Here is a 20304-nt window from a genome sequence, read left to right on the forward strand (position 1 = left end):
TTGCTAGTTTTCTAGATTTATAAATAAGCCATCAACTGTCAAGTTGTAATAATTAAGCTACAGTACATCAACGGACTTCGCTGTGATGCCTGAAAATTGACTGACACTACAAATCGGTATGGGTACAGAAGTTATTGATACCCAGTCCCCTGTAGCAGAGTTCCTGTTGAAACCTTCTAGCCTCCATCCGCTCTAGTAGTGACTTTTATAATGGCCACTAGTAGCACTACCATCTCCACCTCTCTCCATACCTGTTTTGGTAGCTGAAGTAAGCAGCATCTCGGGGTATAGTGCACAGCTGCTTCCCATAGCAGCACAGTGTCTGGGGAGAAAACTCCAGCTGATTGGAGGGAAGGACAGAAAAAAGAGAGAAGGACAAGACAAAGTTCACGTTAATACAAACTTCTGATCAGCGAGCTAAACAACAACTTTAATTAGATCATATTAAGGCTCGGTTTTATTCTCATACCATTTGAGTGGCGGACAAATCAATATACTAGTCTCCACAATTAATATTGAAGCTAGATCAGTTGATAGGCTTCAGATGATGTACTATTTGAAATTACAAACTTTACCATCTTATTTATATTTAAATTAACTGTATAGTACATTTTGCTCTGTTAATGCACTATTAATCTCTCAAGAGCACTAACCAATCTGTCGGCAGGGGAACTCAGAACGTGTGTATACTGGGGATTAGTAGAATGAAAACATAAGCTCCCCACCGGAAGAGAAGGGCTGAGGGCCGACCAAACGGGCCTAACATCGTGTTATCTATCTATCTTAGGTCCTTTTTATTGATATCAAACCATAATATAAAAATCTTTTTGGCCTTTCTTTCTTCAGCGATCCTAGACCGGTTTCGCGCATGCGCAGTATTGCGCACTGATGTTCACTTCCTCGTTTACGGGCCGACAAAAGTTGCTCATAACTCTAAATCTACGGCGCTCTCCATGGTTTTGATCGTAACGCTGATGTTCTGTGGTCATTGGAATATTAACGCTTCTAGAGAGACATAAGACGAGGTAGCGTGAGGTACTAACGGAAAATGATGCCTCCCGGTTTTGGGGGGTAATGGAAGGTGGGGCTTTTCAGGGTAAAATCTGCCTCATTTACGTGGCACTCTAGCGCCTTTATTATGAAGAATTCCCCAGCAAAAGAAGTGTTATGGAAACAAACAGCAGAGGGCGCTGTCTTTTCCTTATTTTTGCCCATATTGATGCACTATAAATCCACCTCTCTAGTTCGATAAAGCTTGGATTTGATTTCCTCATCTGATCAGATATCAATGAAAATTGCTTAGGATTCAAAGTTTTGAACTCTTGGACCAGGTGACCAGAAGAGCAGGCCCTGGAGTCATGGTCATTTCCCATAGAGACTGGAACTACACTGCAAATGGCCATAAACATTCCTATTCTGAAGGTTAAGAACCTTTGTGTCCATCTACCTAGACATGTACACTGAGAACTGCACAAGACGCTTGTCTGACACCAGACAATACTGTACGATTCACAAGACAAAAGTGCTGGCTCACTATGCACAAGAAATGGAAAATAATAACAAGAAAAGCACATGCACTGTTTTTCTCAAATGAAGCTTTGGAGCGTCCAAACTACTTTGTCCCGTTGTCAAAAGTCAACAGGACATTTGTGTGCAAACCCCCCCAAAATAGCAGTCTAGAGAGGAGAAACGTGATACAGCATCGGTATGACGGGGGCCAAATTTAGCCATGGACTCAGCATCAACGCTTCCATATTCAGACTGTATGACGGAGGAGACATGCGTTCATCTGAGACACTCACGCACATTCACAAGAGGGTCTCATTCACACAGCATTCCACGTTCTTCACCATTTTGAGTTTGTTTTTAATGACTATTGAATGGACAAGTCCCACTACCCTTTACATTTTTCCTTGAACGAGACTGCTGAGAGGGACACAGCATAAAGGATGCACAAATTGCACATGCCGAGTGAGACAGACTGCTGAGAGAGAGAGACAACATAGATGTACACGCAAAGTGAGACAGACTGCTGAGAGAGAGACAACATAGAGAACATAACAGAGGAGTGAGACAGACCGCTGAGAGAGAGACAACATAAAGAACATAACAGAGGAGTGAGACAGACCGCTGAGAGAGAGACAGCATAGAGGTGAATAGAGTTATAAAGGATAGAGTGAGGACCGGGAGCGACAGCCCCGCCCCCTGCTATTCATTTCAATAGAAGTTGCTCAGTAGCGTTTTGAAGCATTCCATTATACTGCAAGTATAACTCAATGGCTCGAGCGAACGGAAGTTGAGAGCGGAACTCAAATTTGGGGTCCGTGTTGACGCACGTTAGGTGCTGCAGTTGCACTTTTGGCCAGTAGGTAGTGGCAGATTCAACGTTGGCCAGAAATAATAGCACAATGGTAAAAAAGGAAAAAATATATTGTATTGTTCAGTTCAGACAAGAGTCAATGTATGCCTCCGCTGTCTACTTTTTCAATTAGTCTGAAAGAGAGCTTTTCCAGAGCCGCTAACCGGCCAAGCTGACTAAACCAGACAATCACGGAGGGAGCAGAAGGAGCTCTCCACTCACACATAATGGCCCTCATTTATCAAGGGCGCGTAGATCAGAGCCCAGGAATCATCTCACGACGGAGCTCACGTGTGATTTATCCATCAGCCATATCTTATCAATCACAGCATAAGAATGGATGGTGTTGTCGCTGATGAACCGATTGTCATTTAAATAACACCCCCTCGGTTTAAGAGGCCTCAGCCTGTGTCGGCCAAGAAAATATGGGATGCCAATGAGAAAAGTTACCTCTCCAATCATATCAGTGGCCTCACACACACACCGATTTGCTATTTGCCACCCCCTGTGAGCCAAAATGACACCTCTGATGCATAAGAGTGGTTTTAGAGATCTATCCATCATTTCCACCCCCCATTTCCCTTCTACTCATTCAGCACAAGTGCCACACCTCACTCCTGCCCCACGCCATCCCCACGGCATCCATGCCTCACCTTTCTCCCACAGCAGTAGCCTAGGCCCTGCATGACAGGGTCGATCTCCAGCTCAAACACCTCAGCCAGCTTGGAGCAGTACTTGTAGACGCGGGACGTCTTGCGGTTGTACAGCCAGGCGTTGTTGAACATCAGCCAGATGTCGTCTACGTACTGCCAGGGCTCCTGGTACTGGCCTGGGACAGTGGACATACAAAGATGAAACAACGGTGCACAATCTGCAGTATTCTGGGCCATTTTGTAACCCTTGTCCCGTATGTGAATGTCACGATCATACTGGTACACACAACAACGTATTTCTGATTACATTTAAATCATGCTAAACTTTGTATGAGCAAATGGATAGCAGTGTTGATTTCATTGACTAATACTTTGACAAAAAAACATTCATTGACCTTTTTTCACTGACAAACTAAATGGAAACTAAATGAAAACTAAGCTATGATGACTAAAACCAAGACTAAATATATTGACAATTTCGTTAACAAATAAAAACTAGACTAAAATGTTACAGTCACAACGCGATTCGTTGTGATCTTGTACATCGGCTATTTTCAGTGCCGAAGTGTAGATAGATTCAGCCATTACAACGGCATCAAGGCCCGCCAAAATACATTTTAGTCGACTAAATCAACTGTAGATTTAGTCAATGATATGATATTTAGTCGACTAAACACTAAAACATTCCAGGTGACTAAAATGTGACTAAATGAAAACTAAATTCGCAGTCAAAATCAACACTGCGATCATACTGGTACACAACATATTTCTGATTACATTTAAAATCATGCTAAACTTTGTATGAGCAAAGGGTAAGGTAGTCCATACTCCTTATCAGATGTCCAGTACTGACCTGTATCCAGCTTTCGTTTAATGGTCGACAGGTCCATGGGAGTCTTTACTATGTCAAAGTAGTCCTGCAGGATCACAACAAAGATGTTTACATTTACAGTTCATGTATTATGCTGATGCTACTATGGAGAACAATTTGTCAAGAGTGCAATCTAAAGACTAAGCTTCAATTCTCAAATAATTAACATTGTAAGCAACCAACAGTATGGAGAGTATGGATCAGAGACATTACTTCCAGGACATACACTATTGCTAGAAGAACCGTCCCAGTTCAACATGTAATTATAAAAACGTGTCCTCCAGTCAGGGAGGACACGCAAATAAAGAGGTATAGAAACACATAGTGTAATAACATATCGCTAGATGGATCAATAGACAGTTAAATTCAAAACGCTGACATAAACAATAGTAATACATACAGGTATGCAGAGCAACTGTGGGTCTACAGGCATTCTGAAGGGTAAAGACTCTGGGTCCTGTCTGTACAAAGACTCCAGGGTGGGCATCAACGCCTGCCGAAGCTCCTCTGGTTTGAAGACTGAGAAAAAGAATATACCACACAAAAAAAGTGAATACTTCTGAAAATGGACCAATTAACAGAATCTTTACACATTCAGACCGTAGGAATGTGGAAACGTAGGAATGTGGAAATATGAAATACAACCGATGGATCCAGAGGACGTGTACACACGTCCTAGTGCTTTTTCATTGATAAACACAAAATTAAAATTCAGATTTTTCTCTTTTTTTGGGGTTGGCCTCTCCTTCTGCACCATAGTCCTTGCTGTTTCGCGCATGCGTGCTGCCGTTCACTTCCTTGTTTACGGCTCAGAAAGAATGGCTCGTCTGGGGGGCTTTCAGAGTAAAAGCTGCCATATCTGCCCGGCACCCCAAGCTCCAATTTTGAAAGAAATCCTGGCGCTCATTGTGGCAGAAGACGTTAAAACAATAAAAATACAAATAAAATAAATCCCTTACTCTTTCTTTTAACCGGAACCTGTCCGGCAGCATCTGTCGTTGGTGTCTCCTCTTCCTCCTTCTTCACCTCCTTTTTCACCTCCGGCTTCCTGTCCTCCGTCTTTATACTTGATGTCATCATTGTCGATGAGGAGGTGTCCATAGCATTGCCTTTGCCACCCTCTCCCGAGCACTCCTCTCTCTTCGGCTCCAACTTCACCTCCGGCTTCCTGTCCTCCGTCTTGAGGTTGAGTTTCCCTCCTCCTCTGCCAGATGTCTCACGCTCGTCATCGTCCTCCTCCTCATCCTCATCCTGCTGCTGCTTGACCTCCGTCTTTGGGTCGAGGTGTGCGGCCGAGGAGGAAGCATCCGACTGGGCGGGCTGGGAGGAGGAGGTATCCATGCTACCTACGGACGCCGGTGTCAGGGCCTGGCCGTCGCCCGTGAAAGAACCTTTCTGGGAAAGCTGGAGGGAGAGATAGAAGGAAGTAAGTACAGAAGGAGAGGGGTGGGTTAGACAGACATGAGGGACTGTTCATGTAAGAGTAAAATGGACACGTACAGTCTCCGAATTACATCACTTTACTGTGTGGGTACTGACCGGAGTGCGTGGCAGCTGAGCGCTGTGCGGCGTGGAGCTGGAGGTCAGTCCAGGGTGAGAGGGAGTGGTGGATCCACTTGGCATGTGCTGCTGCATGGACTTGTTGGAGCCCGGCCCCTGACTCATCTGGTTCTGCTGTGGGGCAGGGGGAGGTGGAGCCAACTGGGGCGGGTTGGGGGTGTGTGGCTGTGGGGTCTGGGACCCAGCTAGCCTTGGGGGCGTTTGGTGAGGGGTGGGGGTCCGACTGCGGGCAGGAGAGGGCGAGCAGCTGCGCATGGCCGCTAGGTGGGGGATGGAGTTGGGCTGCTGGTTGGCGTTGGGCGGGGTCATGTTTGACGCAGGGCCGCCCATATTGGAGCCGGGACCACCTCCACCACCGACGCTCTGGGGACCCATGGGTCCCACTGGACCACCGGCTGATCCGGGCTGGGCCAGAGGACTAGCTACTGGCAGAGAGGGAGGAGTGCCCATCTGTGTCTGAAGAAAGAAGCACAGCGAGAGGAAGAGGAGAAGAGGGAGGACAAGTAGAGGAAGAAGAGAGGGAGCAGAATTGGGGGCGGGGGGTTGAAAACAGGAGGATGGCACAATCACTATATGAGGTTCCACTGAAACCAACACTGTACTAGGTAGAGAACCTGTGTTATCAAATCCCTTTATGATAGGTAAACAAAAGGTACACATTCAGATTTTATCATTTGATATGAATTAATATGTATCTATCTATACATACATCTATACTATCTATAAGTTAACAGAAAAAGACAACAGAGGCACCTGTCACACTCTTAATTTGCTATAATATTAAGTGTTTATAGTAGGGTTGTATGACCAGGCTAAAATTACATATTGTAACAAATATAGTGAGTTAATATTAATCCTGAAGTTGGAGTTTTATAGAATAAAATCATTTGACTTTTATCATCCACTATTAAGATCTTGACCATTTTTCAACTACAGCACGTCACGTGATTCGATTAGCCAGAAAGTTACACCAGATCAATTGTGCAGTCCTAAAGTCCAGGTAGCCTGCTCTGTCTTACCTGTTGCATTCCTCCCTGCGGTCCATGCTGGGCCATGCCAGGCTGAGCAGTGCCGAGCCCTGGGCCTGACCCAGGGAACTGTCCTTGCGACATGTACTGGTTCTGGAGCTGGTTGACATTAGGCTGGCCCATCCTGGCTCCCACCATACCCATCTGTAGATGGAACAGAGGTGGTGGTTATTAACCAGACTCTCTCTTTTCCCAGTGTTTCACCCTGGTGGGTGTGTTTTTAAGGTTTGAACCATAATTTCTGTGGGGTTAGATTAGGGTTAGGTTTAGGCATAGTTTTTGTAAGGTTAAAGGTTAGGGTATATAACCATGCCCACCTGGGCGAAACACCAAATAAAGAGGGTGTCCCGGTTATTAAAGTTCCTGTGTCTTAAAACACAGTGCAACAATTAGCTATTGAGCACAAAGCAATATGTGTATGGATGGATGGGTGAGTGAGTGCTGACCTGGTTGCCAGTTGCTCCCATAGGAAGAGGAGACCTTTGGCCCATGGGTGACATTCCCATCTGATTGAACTGGTTCATACCTGCAGTAACAAACAAGAACAATGAAATAGGTTATAGTAACAAATAAGACCCAATGTACTAAAGCAGACTGAACCACACAGCCAAATGGATTAAAATGTTCAGGAGCACCGCTGGTCTAGGTTGGAAATAACCTTGGTACATGCACATAAATAAAATAAAATGTAAAAGTAATTTAAATATAGTAATAAGCAAAAAAACTGTGAACGCAAATAAAACAAACGAAAGTTTTGGGCCTGACCAAAAGGCACGGTGGTGGCTAGAGATGCTGTCCTGAATCCAAACGGTCACAGGTTCAATCCCCAGAGCATCAAATGCATCTTGGCTACAAATCACAGTCACAATGAGTAAAACGTGATGTAAAATGTCTCTTACCTGGACCCTGCATCCTGTTGACCATCTGATTGGGTCCTGGGGGTCTCACCATTGGTGGGTCAGGGAGGGCCAGGGGACCATCTGTAAACAAGCAGACAGGAAGGTTTTAGGACTGTTTGACTTAAAGCAGAGCAGACATCATCTACGTCAACATGAAGTTCACAGCCACTTCTTCAGTACCTTTAGGGACCATAAAATAATAATTGATTTTATTTGTAATGCACTTTAGACTTGTGAAAAGTGCTACAATAAGCATTTGCATAATACAAATACAAAAACCACACCACTATAAAAGATCTAAGAAATTAAGCCTACAGGTAAAACTAGTGTAGCTACAAAAAAGGGCTTTAGTCCTCTCTAAAAAGAGTCAACCGACTGTGGTGCTCTCAGGTGGGCAGGGAGAGCATCCCACCGTTCGGGGACGGCCGAGGATATGGCCTGGTCGCCCATGGTACGTAGGTTGGTGTTGGGGGTTTTGAGGGGGTTAGTGTTTGAAGAGCTTAGGTTGCAAATAAGGGGGTTGTTGCGAGACCAATTTCTTGAGGTAGGAAGGAGCGTTGCCACCAAGACGTTTTTCCTGGATGAAAGACGCTCACAATTGTTTTTGCTTCTGTTCTGTAAAGCGACTTTGGGTACCTTGAAAAGCGCTATATAAATCGCATATATTATTATTATTATAAAAGGTCAACCTTTTATAAAAGGTAAACGCCACAGGTGAAAGTGCAAGTGGAGCACAAAATAAACGCTCAGCGCCTCGTAGCACTGCTGGTTTCCAAAAACGTGGCATTCGCATTGTAAACAATTCAAAATATACACTGTGCTTAAAATACGTCTTGTTGGACCCCCTCACACAAATGGACAATTGGTTGATTAGACCTCGGTACATACAGGTGCTGGATAAACCCTGTATTAAATATTGACACGCCACTGGGACAACGTGCAGCATGTCTCACTTACTTGGAGGTAGTCCCGTGGGAGGTTGACCCATTCCGGGAGGCCCCAGCCCCAGGCCCTGCTTTTGTAGCCTGGTCCGCCTCTTCTCCTCCAACTCTTTCTGGATCTTATAGATCTTCTCCGCCAGCAGGTGGTAGTACTCCGCCTAGGCAGGGTAAGAGGTAAGATAGGAGAGAAGGGCAGGGGAGAGAAGGGTAAAGACAATTAGAGAGTGGAGTACAGCAGGTCTAAAACTAAAAAAAGATCGAAGTTAAAGTCATACTGCTGTAGGATATTTTATACACGTAATCAGAAACAATATTTATTAACTGTAAAACACATAAATATAGGGTATTAATTTCTGTTTCCTACGTTGTTTGTCAAGTTGTCAAAAAGCGCATTTATGTGGCATGGTTATTGTGAAAAATATACCACAGAAAGCTTATATCAAAAATGACTTTTGTTTAGTTGAAAAGGTATGGTTAAGTAATATGCATGACTTTAAACCAGACCTTGGGCCGTACTGTACTGTACTGTACTGTACTGTACTGTACTGTACTGTACTGTACGGCCCAGGGTGCCGGCCCGGTTCCGGCGAGCCGGCCCGCGTTCGAAATGGTTGAGAAATGACAGAGTTACCGTGTGGGGGTCCCCAGGGGGTCCCTCTACTGTACGGTCACTGTACTGTACTGTCACACCCGAAATCATCATATATAGAGTTAATATGTATGTGTGTGTTAGGCTGAACAACAGTGACACTTGAAAACACAAAACCAACCAAACTCTATTTTCGTGCTCGGACAGACAGACGGACACAACCAGCCAGGGACACACAAAGCCGTCTATAGGAGTGGTTGCACCACTCAAAAATAATTTGTCACGGTAGTATCCATTAGGATAGTCATAATGTTGCTTACTCTGCTGTTGGCCGACTCGTACATGTCTCCCTCCACCTTCCTGGCATAGGCCACCAAGTTCTCCATCCGTCTGTCTTTAAGGGCGGCGGGATCTGGGGTAGGAAAGATGGCCTGGACACTGTGGGTGAGAAGAGAGAGAGGTCTGGTGTTAGAGGACAACCAAGTATACCACTGGGGCTATATAGTGATGATTTTCCCAGTCCCTTACAGTTTGTCCACCAGGTGGTTTCTCAGGTCCTGTGTAATGTCCTCATGCCAGCTCTTCCTCATGCCCGGGGCAGAGGGAGGGTTGGCCGTCGGCATTGAACCCACACCATCGTTCATCAGTCTGAAGTGAAAAATAAAACAAATGCTGTTGGTGAGGCTGGTGGCTACACAGGTCTCACAGTGCGTCATGTAGCGATGTGTCCGTTTTATGGTTTATTAACAATAAAATAATAAAGAACCCCCCCCCCCCCCCCCGCAGGATCAGAAATTAAAACAGATGAGTCTTCATTGGTAGAAGTCAAGACCTGGGTTTTATCTTCATTTCCATGCTGGTAGCCTGCTATGCAGAAACCATGTGTCTATATAGCCCACCTAGTTAACACATTTAGACCTGAGCTTCTAAATCAATCACCCCCGATTGACTAGCGACTAATCGTTAATATTGAATTATAGTAATGGATAATGGATTTTCATTTTGGACACTTTCACACATCCCTAGTGTCATGTTGCATTTTGTTGTCCATGCTCTCACCCCTGACTGTTGACGTTGAGATGCATCATGGTGTCCTGTAGCAGGCTGGCTTGTTGACTCTGAGCAGAGACTCCAACACCTCCATTCACTCCCATTGGATTACCACCTGGACACAAAGGGCGAAGCAACATTAGGATCATTTGTATTTTAGTCTTTTTAAAGGCCATTTAATTTGTAATTTGTGTATCTTACAAACAAATATGCTAGTTTTTGTTTATACAATTTGCCTACTTTCAACAGCATGTTTTCAAAAAGCATATGAACTTTAAAGTTTCAATATGTCCACATTCTATGATAATCGATTATATTGCATTTATACCAGAGGAATTGTGCACAATAATCATTATATAGCAGTGAACCTGAGTTAACAACCACCATTTCTAACGAGAGCTTGCTCAATCTGCAACATGTTGTCAGTCTGGCACTGTAGTGTTTGCACAGTGGGGACATGTGACATTAAGTACACACCTCTCAACATCGAGGGTCACCAATGACTCCAAGACTGTAAACTCACCAGAGTACGTCAGGTCTTCATTCTAGCCCTCAGAACTCTTAGTCTAGGTCAATGCATTAATGTACCTGGTAGAATTTAAAACTAGCAATATTCAGGGTAACCCCAACTCTGACAGCTTTGTTGAAATTTCCCGTTTTCTCACACAAACAAAGATTCTCCATGGATTCAAGGCTTTGCTGGGTGAGTGAATGACAAAAAGTCATTTTGGGGTTTTAAGTCCTATTCATAGTCTGGATTTTCGGTGGTGAGGTGACCACCGCTCCGGTGGTGAGGTGACCACCGGAGCTGAAATAACGTTGAGCGGTGGTGAGTAAAAACAGAGATTAGGGCTGGGGCGGTGGCGGTGGTTTGCTCTTCACCGCGGCTTGTGACGTTATGTTGTAGTTCGGTGGTCACATCACCACCGGAAATCCAGACTATGAATAACGCTTAAGTATTCCTCACTCACCCATGGGGTTGAGTGGCCTCATGCCTGGCTGTCCTTGCAGGCCCTGGTTGGGCATGTTGGGCTGGGAAGGCTGTGCCTGGAGTTGGTTACCCTGGTAGGTGAGGCCCAGAGCTGCGTAGGCCCGCTCTATGGAGCTGGGATCAATTTGGCTGGGTGGGTTGAGACTGGGAGCACTCGGTTGGCCGCCAGGGACTGCGCCTAGAGAGCTACCTAGACCAGCACTTGCACCGCCCAGCAGAGCTGTAGGGAGACGGAGGACAGAAGACAGCGGGTAAGCATTACCTTTGATGACACAAGAGATAAACAATAATTTTGCACATTTGGGTTGTAATTCAAGAGAAAACAAAACACTGGGGCATTGGGGTGGCGCAGGGGTAAAGTTCTGCTCACAGCCATGGCGACTGGCTTTTAAATCCACCATGGTGCCTTCAGCTTGGCCAGGCACATCAACAAACACAATTAGCCATGTTTACGTTCCTACAGTAATATTCATTTGAATGTAACAACTGGATATTTGTAGTGCTGCCAGAATTGGCCATTAATGCCATTTGAATATTCCTTTTAAAACACCACGTGGGTTCGAATGATTTTAATATAAAATATTGCAGCCTAATACGCAGTAGAACTTTCTCTTTATTTCTCTATATGCGCCGGTCCTGTATCGGCCACGGTTGGTGCTGAGAAATGCACTCTTGCGAGATCAAATGAATGATTCATAATGATCTTAATAGCCTAATTTGTGTCTAATGGTTTAGTTTAGATGCAAGCCCGGGACTTATTTGGAGAACAGAGACGCATCGAACGATGTGCACATGTGCTGAGCCTGCTGTGATAGAACTTCTTACCTCGACATGAAACGGGAAATAATCAAAGCAATGTTTTTGGTTTAAATCAAATGAAGGTAGACTACAATATAAATGTGTAACAGAGGGAGCTTTAACACGAGAGACAAGAATCCACGCATTGTTTTTACGTCGCGTTTTCGCCGTTTTTGTCTTCACGACCAGACGAATCACCGCTTCAGCTTGCCTTGACCCGTTATCATTTGTTAATCAAAGTAACATTGTGTGATTAAACGTGTGTGCTTTCTAATACCGAGCAAGTTAAAGTCAAAAGCCTAGCGAGCCTAGCTTATAACTCTATGCTTCAAGTCCGGACTCCGGAGGCAACTGTGGTTGCACTGACCGTGTCACGTCTCGTCTGCACGGCTGCAGTTGGGTGCCCCTCTGTCACTGTGAAGTCTGTGCAGAGCGGTAGGCAGCTGATTTATTCTTCATTGTATGCTGGTGTCACATGGCAAATATAACTAATCTACAAGCTCACAACGTGTTGCATCACCGACGCATTGTGGACTTTTAACTCAGCTCTCGTTTACCCACGGCACCGTCGTATGATTAAGTAAAGCTTAGGGGAGACTTCTCCTGCCTTCTGCCTCCGACTGAGGGTTCTGTGATCTCGCGACACAAGCCGCCGATTAATGTTACATGGCCCAGAGTCTCGCGAGAACACTTAATTTTTTATATTCGATTATTCTTTATTGTTTTATATCCGAATATTCTTTCGAATATGGAATCTTCATTTGCAGCACTAGATATTCGCTTCTGGTGCCTTTGTAAATTCACCGTTAAGGAGCACGTTCGTACTGGTGAACTTGGCATGCAAATTTGCGTCATCAACCAATAACAATCATTTTACTGTTTTTACACAATTCTGCTCTGGTAGAAACTGTAACATTGTCATGACAATCAGTTATTACTCGTGAGGCTGGGATAGATGGTGACTACACGTATGTTTTTTCTTAATTTGTGTTTAGTGTCGTCTGTCACAAATGTTGATCTACAGTACCTCACACCAGGCAATTTCATGCATTTTTGTCAACAACATTCCAGTCCCAGAAGGACACAAATTAATTGATACCTTGTTGCATGGAAATAACTGCCAAAAGACCACTTGCCATCGCAAGTGGTCTTTTGACAGCGTGAGAATCAGATCAAAACATTTCCAGGAACATTCATAGTAAACATTCAAGTAAACAGTAAATTCGGCTTTAGTGTAATAGCTGGCGTATGGTCAGATACAGACACTCACACTGGGGGTTCCTCTTGTCTCCGGCATTCTTCAGCGGCAGACAGACAGGACAGTCGTGCCGTGTGCAGTTCTTCCAGTGGGAGATGATCTGCCTGGATGATGCACAGTGAGCGACTGAGGAACCATGAGAGAGGGAGAGTGGGGTACAAGAAAGAGTGGTAAAAAAAAGAATGGGGACAAAGATAAAAAATGAGTTAGACCTTTCAGGATCTTGCAATAAAAAAAAATGGTGCTTGAGATTTAGGTGCTGTGTCCACAGTAGGGCTGTCAACAAATATTCAATAGTTAAACCTATATGCAAATACTAAACTCGAATTTAAAGACAAGAATGTTCTATTTTGTAAGTTCTCACTGGGTTACTGTAATCTTGCCTCTCTGAATTTAGTAGTTGAAAGTTCTAACTACCCGTTGCAGCTTCAGTGTCTTTGAGCAACAGAAGAACCTCTCACCTTTCACCATTTTAACCACTTCATGGCGGAACAATTTGAAGCTCTTGTATTAAAAAAACAACAATAGCTTTCGCCCATTCCTTGAACTCCCACTTACCCTGACAGGACTTGCCGGCCTGGCAGTGGGTCATGTGGTTGAGGACGTTCTTCATGGTGCGGCAGTGTGGTAGGTTGCACTGGCGCACCTCCCCGTTGGCCTGCTCACGCCGCTGGCACTTGTGGGCATGGAGCAGGAGCACCAGCTGCTGCTGGATCAGCTTGCGCTTCTCAGGGTCAGCAGTAGGGGGCGCTCCGGCTGCGGCGGCAGCTGCTGCCGCTGCCGCAGACACCTGGCCTCCAGGACCAACCAGACCGCCCTGGCCGCTGGAGACCATCCCCGGAGCTCCGCCCACTACAGGCCCAGAAGGACCTCCAACTCCTGGCTGTGGCTGTTGAGAGGCCTGCACCAGTGAGGTGGTGGTAGAGAACAGAGGGGAAGAGGCGAGAAGGAAATAAGGACAATTTTGTTTATTACTGTATAATAAAAGGTTTTTACAAGTATCACTATGACAGACAAGAACGTACAGACAAAAAATATGTCCTACCATGGCAGCCATGCCTTGCATGGGCTGGTTCTTCTTGTCCATGCTGAACTGGGCCAAGCTGTTGGCCATGGGCCCCTTGTTCTGGAGCTGAGGGCCCAGCCCTGCTCCCCCAAGACCCTGGTTCCCCTGCTGTCCGTATGGACCTCCGTAGGGGGTCCCTGGGGTACCCATCATGCCAATCTGAGAGGAGTAGGGAGAGAAGGAGAATGTGTTCAGGGGGAGGATTAAAATAGAGGATGGAGGAGAGAGAGAATAAAGTGAAAAGTGGATGTGAAAGGTGCACAGGGTGCAAAGGTGTAGGTGAGTGGGAAGAGAGAAGTTATGTGCAGGGGAGAACAAGACAGCAGAGCAAGGAGAAATGGATGAGGAGAGATGGAAGAGAGTAGGAGGAGATAATATACAGGAAAGGTGTGCAGAGATTGAAAACAGGGAGATGGGGTAGAAGTGTAACAAGTAGAGATGGGAGGCGGAGAGGGAGGTAGGGAGACACGGAAAAGGATAGGAGATGGAGAGGATGAAGGGTGTGCAGGGGTGAATAGGAACAGGAAGGGATGAAGGATTGAGACAATGATGAGGGAATGTTGAAGAAAGGGGATGGAGACGAGGGGAGAGAGTGAAGCACAAAGACAGGAGGGGGACAGAGAAGTGATGGAAGACAAGGAGAGAGGTAGTGATGTGAGGTATTTAACTAGCACAAAGCCAGGGAATAAAAAAGCAGAAGGTAAAAGAACGGTGAACAGTGTTCACGTTCACCACAGGGGGGCTACACTGGGTGAGGAATTGGCTCTGCTCCGTTTGCAGAGTGGCGTCTGCAACAGTACGCTGCCACTATAATCAATGGACCCGGCTACACCGAGCGCGGTGCGCAGCCAGGTTGTGTGTAAGCTCCGCACGTGAATCTTTTTTTTGCAGATCTGCCAAACTTGGAATATTGACAGTACCACCCATGCATGGCGCAGGACATTTGTGGCGGGGGGGGGGGGGGGTCCCGCAGGTGCAAATTTGGGGGTCCTGCATGCCTTTTTTGGGGGAGGGGGGATGTTATATAGAAAATGTCACACAAGAAATGTAGTACATTGCACTAATGGAGAATTATTATACTGTTTTACCGTTAATAAATCTCTCTGTGGCTCTGTGCCCAGCTACATCTCAGACATGTACTTTGAATGTGTATGAAAGGTGCTATATAAAAATTGCAAGCAAGCACGGTCAGGACCTGGACGAATTTGTGACGTCTCGATTGGCCCAGAATATCACCTGATTTCAACCAACATAAATTCTGCCCACTAAGACGGACGAATCAGAGAGAGTCCTGAAGATTGTTTCCAGTCGCTTCAATCGCTTCATTTTGGCCGTGCAGGACAGCGTAGATTAAAAGAAATAGTCCCTTCGCTCGCTGGCTTGACGCGTACATAATTTCACTTTGGCAGTGGAACCAAATGGACCCGCTCGTTAGGACAAGACGGCTCGGCTCATGCCTGGAACTGCGGTGGGATCCATAAAAACCACGGCAGGCGCTCTTGCATGCCGTAAATTGCTTAGTTTATTTTTTTTTCAGATATTTCTTTGGCTTTTTCTGCCTTCATTGATAGGATGAAAGTAGACTGACAGGAAATGGGGAGAGAGATGGGGGGAAGACACGTGGCAAAGGCCGTCGGGATCGGGAGTCGAACCCGTGGCACGCCGTCAGGCTGGCTCAGCAGCCTAGGTGCCTGACGGTTGAGATAACCGTCTGGGCCAATTGCTTAGTTTTTGTTGTGCATTTCGTGCGCACTGAGACCTAGAATTGCGTGGTTTCCTACAAAAAATGTGTGCGTGTTGGGCTGTTAGCAGGTCTGCAAGGGCTATTTTTCCATGTGTACGCCGGGGGTTACGCAGCCCTTTGCCTCGCCTTCAGAAGGGGAAATACTGTAAATACGGAACTCCTCTAGGGGCGGACAAATTGTCGATGGAGACACCTAGCTGCTTCCGTACCGCTCCGCCCAACGTACTGTTCCGTCGCCAGTGTAGCCCGCCCCATTAGAGCCCAAACACACAACCTTTCCCAAGATTTCATTTGGTTCCGCTCCCTTTACAATCAAACATCTTGCGCTCAGACTGCTCACCCAGGCAGTGCATATTCACAGGCAGCGCATATTCATACTCTAACAGCAGTTAAAAATGAGTATCAGTCTAGCGAAAGGAACATGGAAGTGATGAGAGATGAACGTTGCTTCTCCCAGTGGGATGCGGGTATGGGGAGGACGTTAATAGTGTTCCTTTTCATACCGTTGATCTGCGTTCCCTTCCATCTGAGAGAGCAATTAAATACATCTACTTTCTGAATAGACACGCTGCTTTCCGTTTCTAATCAATTAGGTGGGTTATGGCATTTATTTAGTTCAATTAAGCCATTAACGATGGTTTAAAACATACATAAACCAATTAAGTCTGTCGTGGCCATTAGAGACTTAATATTGACATATCTGGGATTGTGTAACCTCTCACTGTGATGCACTTAATTAACAGGAGCTTTCCCCTCGCCCACCAATCTATGGTTGGTAATTTCTGGTTCTCATGATGCCATCACTGTGTGTGTGGCCCATGTGAAGGGAAAACCTTACCTGCGGCATTCAACAGTGTGACACGTGCAGATACAGCCTTTGACACAATTTATTTTTGCCAACTTAACAAAAATGTGGACAAGGAAAACAAACGTAGATGTTAAAATTCTAATCAAAGATTTTTTCCCAACAGGTGTCCGACCTGGTAAGAACACAGACATAGTAAACTAGAAAATACTGTCCCTGAAGAAACATTGTGGGCTTGAGTAGCTCCCTACTCGATGATGATGTATTAAGCCAGATGACGTCCCTCTGTCTTCCTATTGATTGACCAACATGATTTCACAGTCCAGCAGGAAAACGGGCCCGGGAAAAGAGATGTACGATGACGTCACAGCCCAGCAAGAAAACGGGACCGGGAATAAAGATGTATGATAACCCACAATAAGCTATAATGGCGCGAGACATAGCCAACACTGTAGAGCTCAAGACCGTGATATTAGTTAGGAGAGTGTGGAGGGCAGCGATTCAAGAGTCCCGAGTTGGTGTTGGCTAGACTGCACTCTCGCATCGCAAGCTATAATCCTTCCCACTGGACTATGTCTATCTAACTATCTCCCACCTTTCCTGTCTCTCACCGTCAGAAGTCTTGCCTAATGCTGTTGATTATACAGTTTCTTGATCACTTCCACCTTTATGTAAAATGGAAAACTTCAATAAACAGATTGTGGGAAAAAATAATAAGCTATGTCAAAACAAATTATAAACAAATCACACTTGTGTGAAGTGAGGGGCACCTGGTAATGTTTGTGTAAAGTGCTGTAAACAAACGAAATTAACAAAATTAAAAGTCCATAGACTTAGCTGTCACGTTTAGCCCGCTGTTCACGTAGATCCCGTAAATAACCATTAGTCTGGCCCCCGGCTGATTCCGTAAATTACGTGATAAGGGTCTTTTCATTAATTAATCCATGTTTTGATCGGATTGAGTCGACAGCCGAGGAACGTCTAGCATGCTAGTGTCGAGTGTGACACTGGACCACGCCATCTTAAATTGCGTGCGCATCCACGTGCATTCTATGTGCTGCTTTCAATGGCCTTTCTCCAAATCGACGCCATGAATGTCGTTTCTGGTCAAAACAAGGTTTTTCAACGGCCGACAGCCGGCGCTGTGATACTCGCGGTCAGGTCGTTTCTGCACCCAGCGAGAGAACAATCCGTCAAGACACCACACACACCATTACGTCATCGTAACATCCGGTTACAGATATTTGGCTCTTCAAAATAAAGGTTGAAAGGGGAAAAACCTTGGCAATGCGTGATACATAAATACATTAATCCCGGCGGGGATTGTGTTAAAAGTCCAGACTTGGCTGCCATATCACGTAATTTCAAAAGCCAGAAAAAAATAACCCCCCCCCCCTTACGAATGCACTTAATTCAACACCACCAGTATACCTTTATAGGAAGCCGTTATGATAAACGTTTCACTCCCAAGAGTGAAAACATCTACGCCTTGTGTAATTTATAAATTACGACACGATGATGGTGAGGGTTTTTTTCCCCCCTTTCTCAGTGAACTCTGCAGGCCTAACGTTCATGACTTATTACAGTTGCAAATATGTCATGAACAGTTAAAGGAACACAAAAAGAGTTAAGTTTCCCTTTAAAGGGACATTTAGAAGATTTAGAACACTTTCCTGGGGGTCTGTGTGTGTGTAATATCTATGTGTGTGTAATATGTGGTTTTAGATATTTTAGATTTTAGAAGTGAGCTCAGTGTCTCTGATGTCATCGACACTGGGCTCACTTCCTTCCTGGACTATAATTCCCATAAAGCTTTGGTGCACTGCTCCTCCTTGTGGATAGGGGGAGGGTCGTCATTTTTTTTTTGCGGCTTTCGCCTTTATTTTATAGAGGGACAAGACCGTAGGCTGACAGGAAATGGGGGAGAGAGATGGGGGAGTGACATGCAGTAAAGGCCGTCTGGATCGGGAGTCGAACCCACGGCACACTGCCAGACTCAGACTACCGGCCAAGGTGCCTGGACCGCTGAGCCACGGCCCAGGCCGGGGAGGGCCGTCTTATTGAGACAACATGTAGTCCACAAAGTAAGTGAGCCCAGTGTCCATGAAATCAGAGACACTGGGCTCACTGCTAAAATCACATATTACACACATAAAGACCCCCAGGAAAGTGTTCTAAATCTTCTAAACGTCATTAACACATTTTTTGCAAAAAGGGTGAAGTTTCCCTTTAACACATCACCCAATTCGTCCATGAGGACTGGGGATGAAAACTAAAACATTTATTTATTATCACTTTTATCCTATTCTCCTATATCCAATATTCTTCCCTTTCCCTCTATCCATGACTCTATCGATCTCTTACTCCCTCCTCAACCTCCTCACTTGTTGTCATCTTTAAATAAATGCTGTGATTACAGCTCACGTTACGATTATTTAGCTGAATAGACATGCTGCTTTCCATTTCCATTTCTTCTTGAGTAACACAAATATTTATTAATGCATTTGACGGACATTTTTGCATCAATATCATCACTGTTTTCAAATACAGCATTTAAAAAGCAAAGAAAACATTTACGGTTGCTTGTACCTCCCACAGGACAGGACAGTAATTCACCATCCTTTGACTTATAGCCTGTAAAAATGTACTATATTGTACATTTTCAAATTACATCATTTTAAAGTCGCATCACAGAGTTGAAGGAGCCAGGAGCCTTACCTTGTTCAGTGCTCCAGGTTGCTGACCTCTCATCCCAGCCGGTCCCCCTGATCCTTGCTGCTGCTGTAGGGTCTCAGCCAGCAAGTTACCATTACCCCCCATCCCTTGATTCCCAAAGCCCATCCTGGGGGAGCCATTCATCACCTGGCCCCCCATCATGCCCGGCTGCTGCTGTCCGTTGCCTTTCTGCTGCGTTCCCATCATGCCTCTGTTCATGCCACCGCCAACCATGCCGGCTGCACTGTTCTGTTGCTGCTGCATCATGCTGACCTGCTGCTGGGGAGACATATGCTGCCCCCCCTGGCCCATCACTTGTTGGGGCCCCTGGTTGGGGGATGCCTTCATGTTTCCAAGGTGTTGCCCCATGGAGGTTGGCCCTCCTGGGCTGCCCATGGCTCCCTGGTGCCCCTGTTGTTGGGTGGAAGTGGGTGGTGGCGCCCCTGCACGCAAGAGGTCGGAGAGCTGCTTGTGCTTGGCCACCGCATCTGGGCCACCACCTCCTCCGCCTGGACCACCTCCTCCTGGGCCTGGGCCTAGACCCAGACCCATTCCTCCGCCTCCAGGACCCAGGCTGCCAGGGCCTCCTCCCAGACTGGTGTGCAACTGGTTGAGGTCCCCACCATTGACCAGGCCCAGGTCCGAAGAGCTGATGAGCTCATCTGGGAGGTCATGCTCCAGGTCAAACAGTGAACCAAAGTCTGAGAGAGGGGATGCAAGGAGAGCAAGGAAAGAAAAGACAGTCACATGAGAAGCATGATGAGACAAAGACATAATAATAATAATGTAATAATGTAAACAAAAGTGCATCTGGTTGTATGAAGTCTAGATCATTCAGCAGAACTGAGCAAGGACATATAAACTGCATGCTTACTGCTTAACCAACAGTGATGAAAGGCATTTGGGAAGGAGGATGCCTGGGACATTTTCTAAACCCTCAGTGCCAGTGTCTTTAAACAAAATAAAATCCTGACGTG

At 45.7% G+C, this 20304-nt stretch overlaps 1 protein-coding gene across 1 annotated transcript in view; it reads right to left on the reverse strand.

The window, feature by feature from the left end:
- The window catches only part of ep300a (EP300 lysine acetyltransferase a), a 38068-nt gene that overhangs the window by 14998 nt on the left and 2766 nt on the right, over positions 1-20304 (reverse strand). Inside the window, exons 2-19 of the mRNA XM_079492296.1 lie at positions 19331-20028; positions 14043-14222; positions 13556-13898; positions 13010-13123; positions 10922-11161; positions 9960-10065; positions 9429-9548; positions 9221-9338; positions 8328-8469; positions 7371-7451; positions 6918-6997; positions 6463-6615; positions 5423-5899; positions 4843-5287; positions 4284-4402; positions 3866-3929; positions 3013-3188; positions 252-340 (exon numbers count right to left, since the gene is read on the reverse strand). Of these exons, the coding sequence (XP_079348422.1) occupies positions 252-340; positions 3013-3188; positions 3866-3929; positions 4284-4402; positions 4843-5287; positions 5423-5899; positions 6463-6615; positions 6918-6997; positions 7371-7451; positions 8328-8469; positions 9221-9338; positions 9429-9548; positions 9960-10065; positions 10922-11161; positions 13010-13123; positions 13556-13898; positions 14043-14222; positions 19331-20028 (3745 nt within the window). The remainder of the gene's footprint in view (positions 1-251; positions 341-3012; positions 3189-3865; positions 3930-4283; positions 4403-4842; positions 5288-5422; positions 5900-6462; positions 6616-6917; positions 6998-7370; positions 7452-8327; positions 8470-9220; positions 9339-9428; positions 9549-9959; positions 10066-10921; positions 11162-13009; positions 13124-13555; positions 13899-14042; positions 14223-19330; positions 20029-20304) is intronic.

Source organism: Electrona antarctica (assembly GCF_951216825.1).
Source record: "Electrona antarctica genome assembly, chromosome: 22".
Taxonomy (NCBI): Eukaryota; Metazoa; Chordata; class Actinopteri; order Myctophiformes; family Myctophidae; genus Electrona; species Electrona antarctica.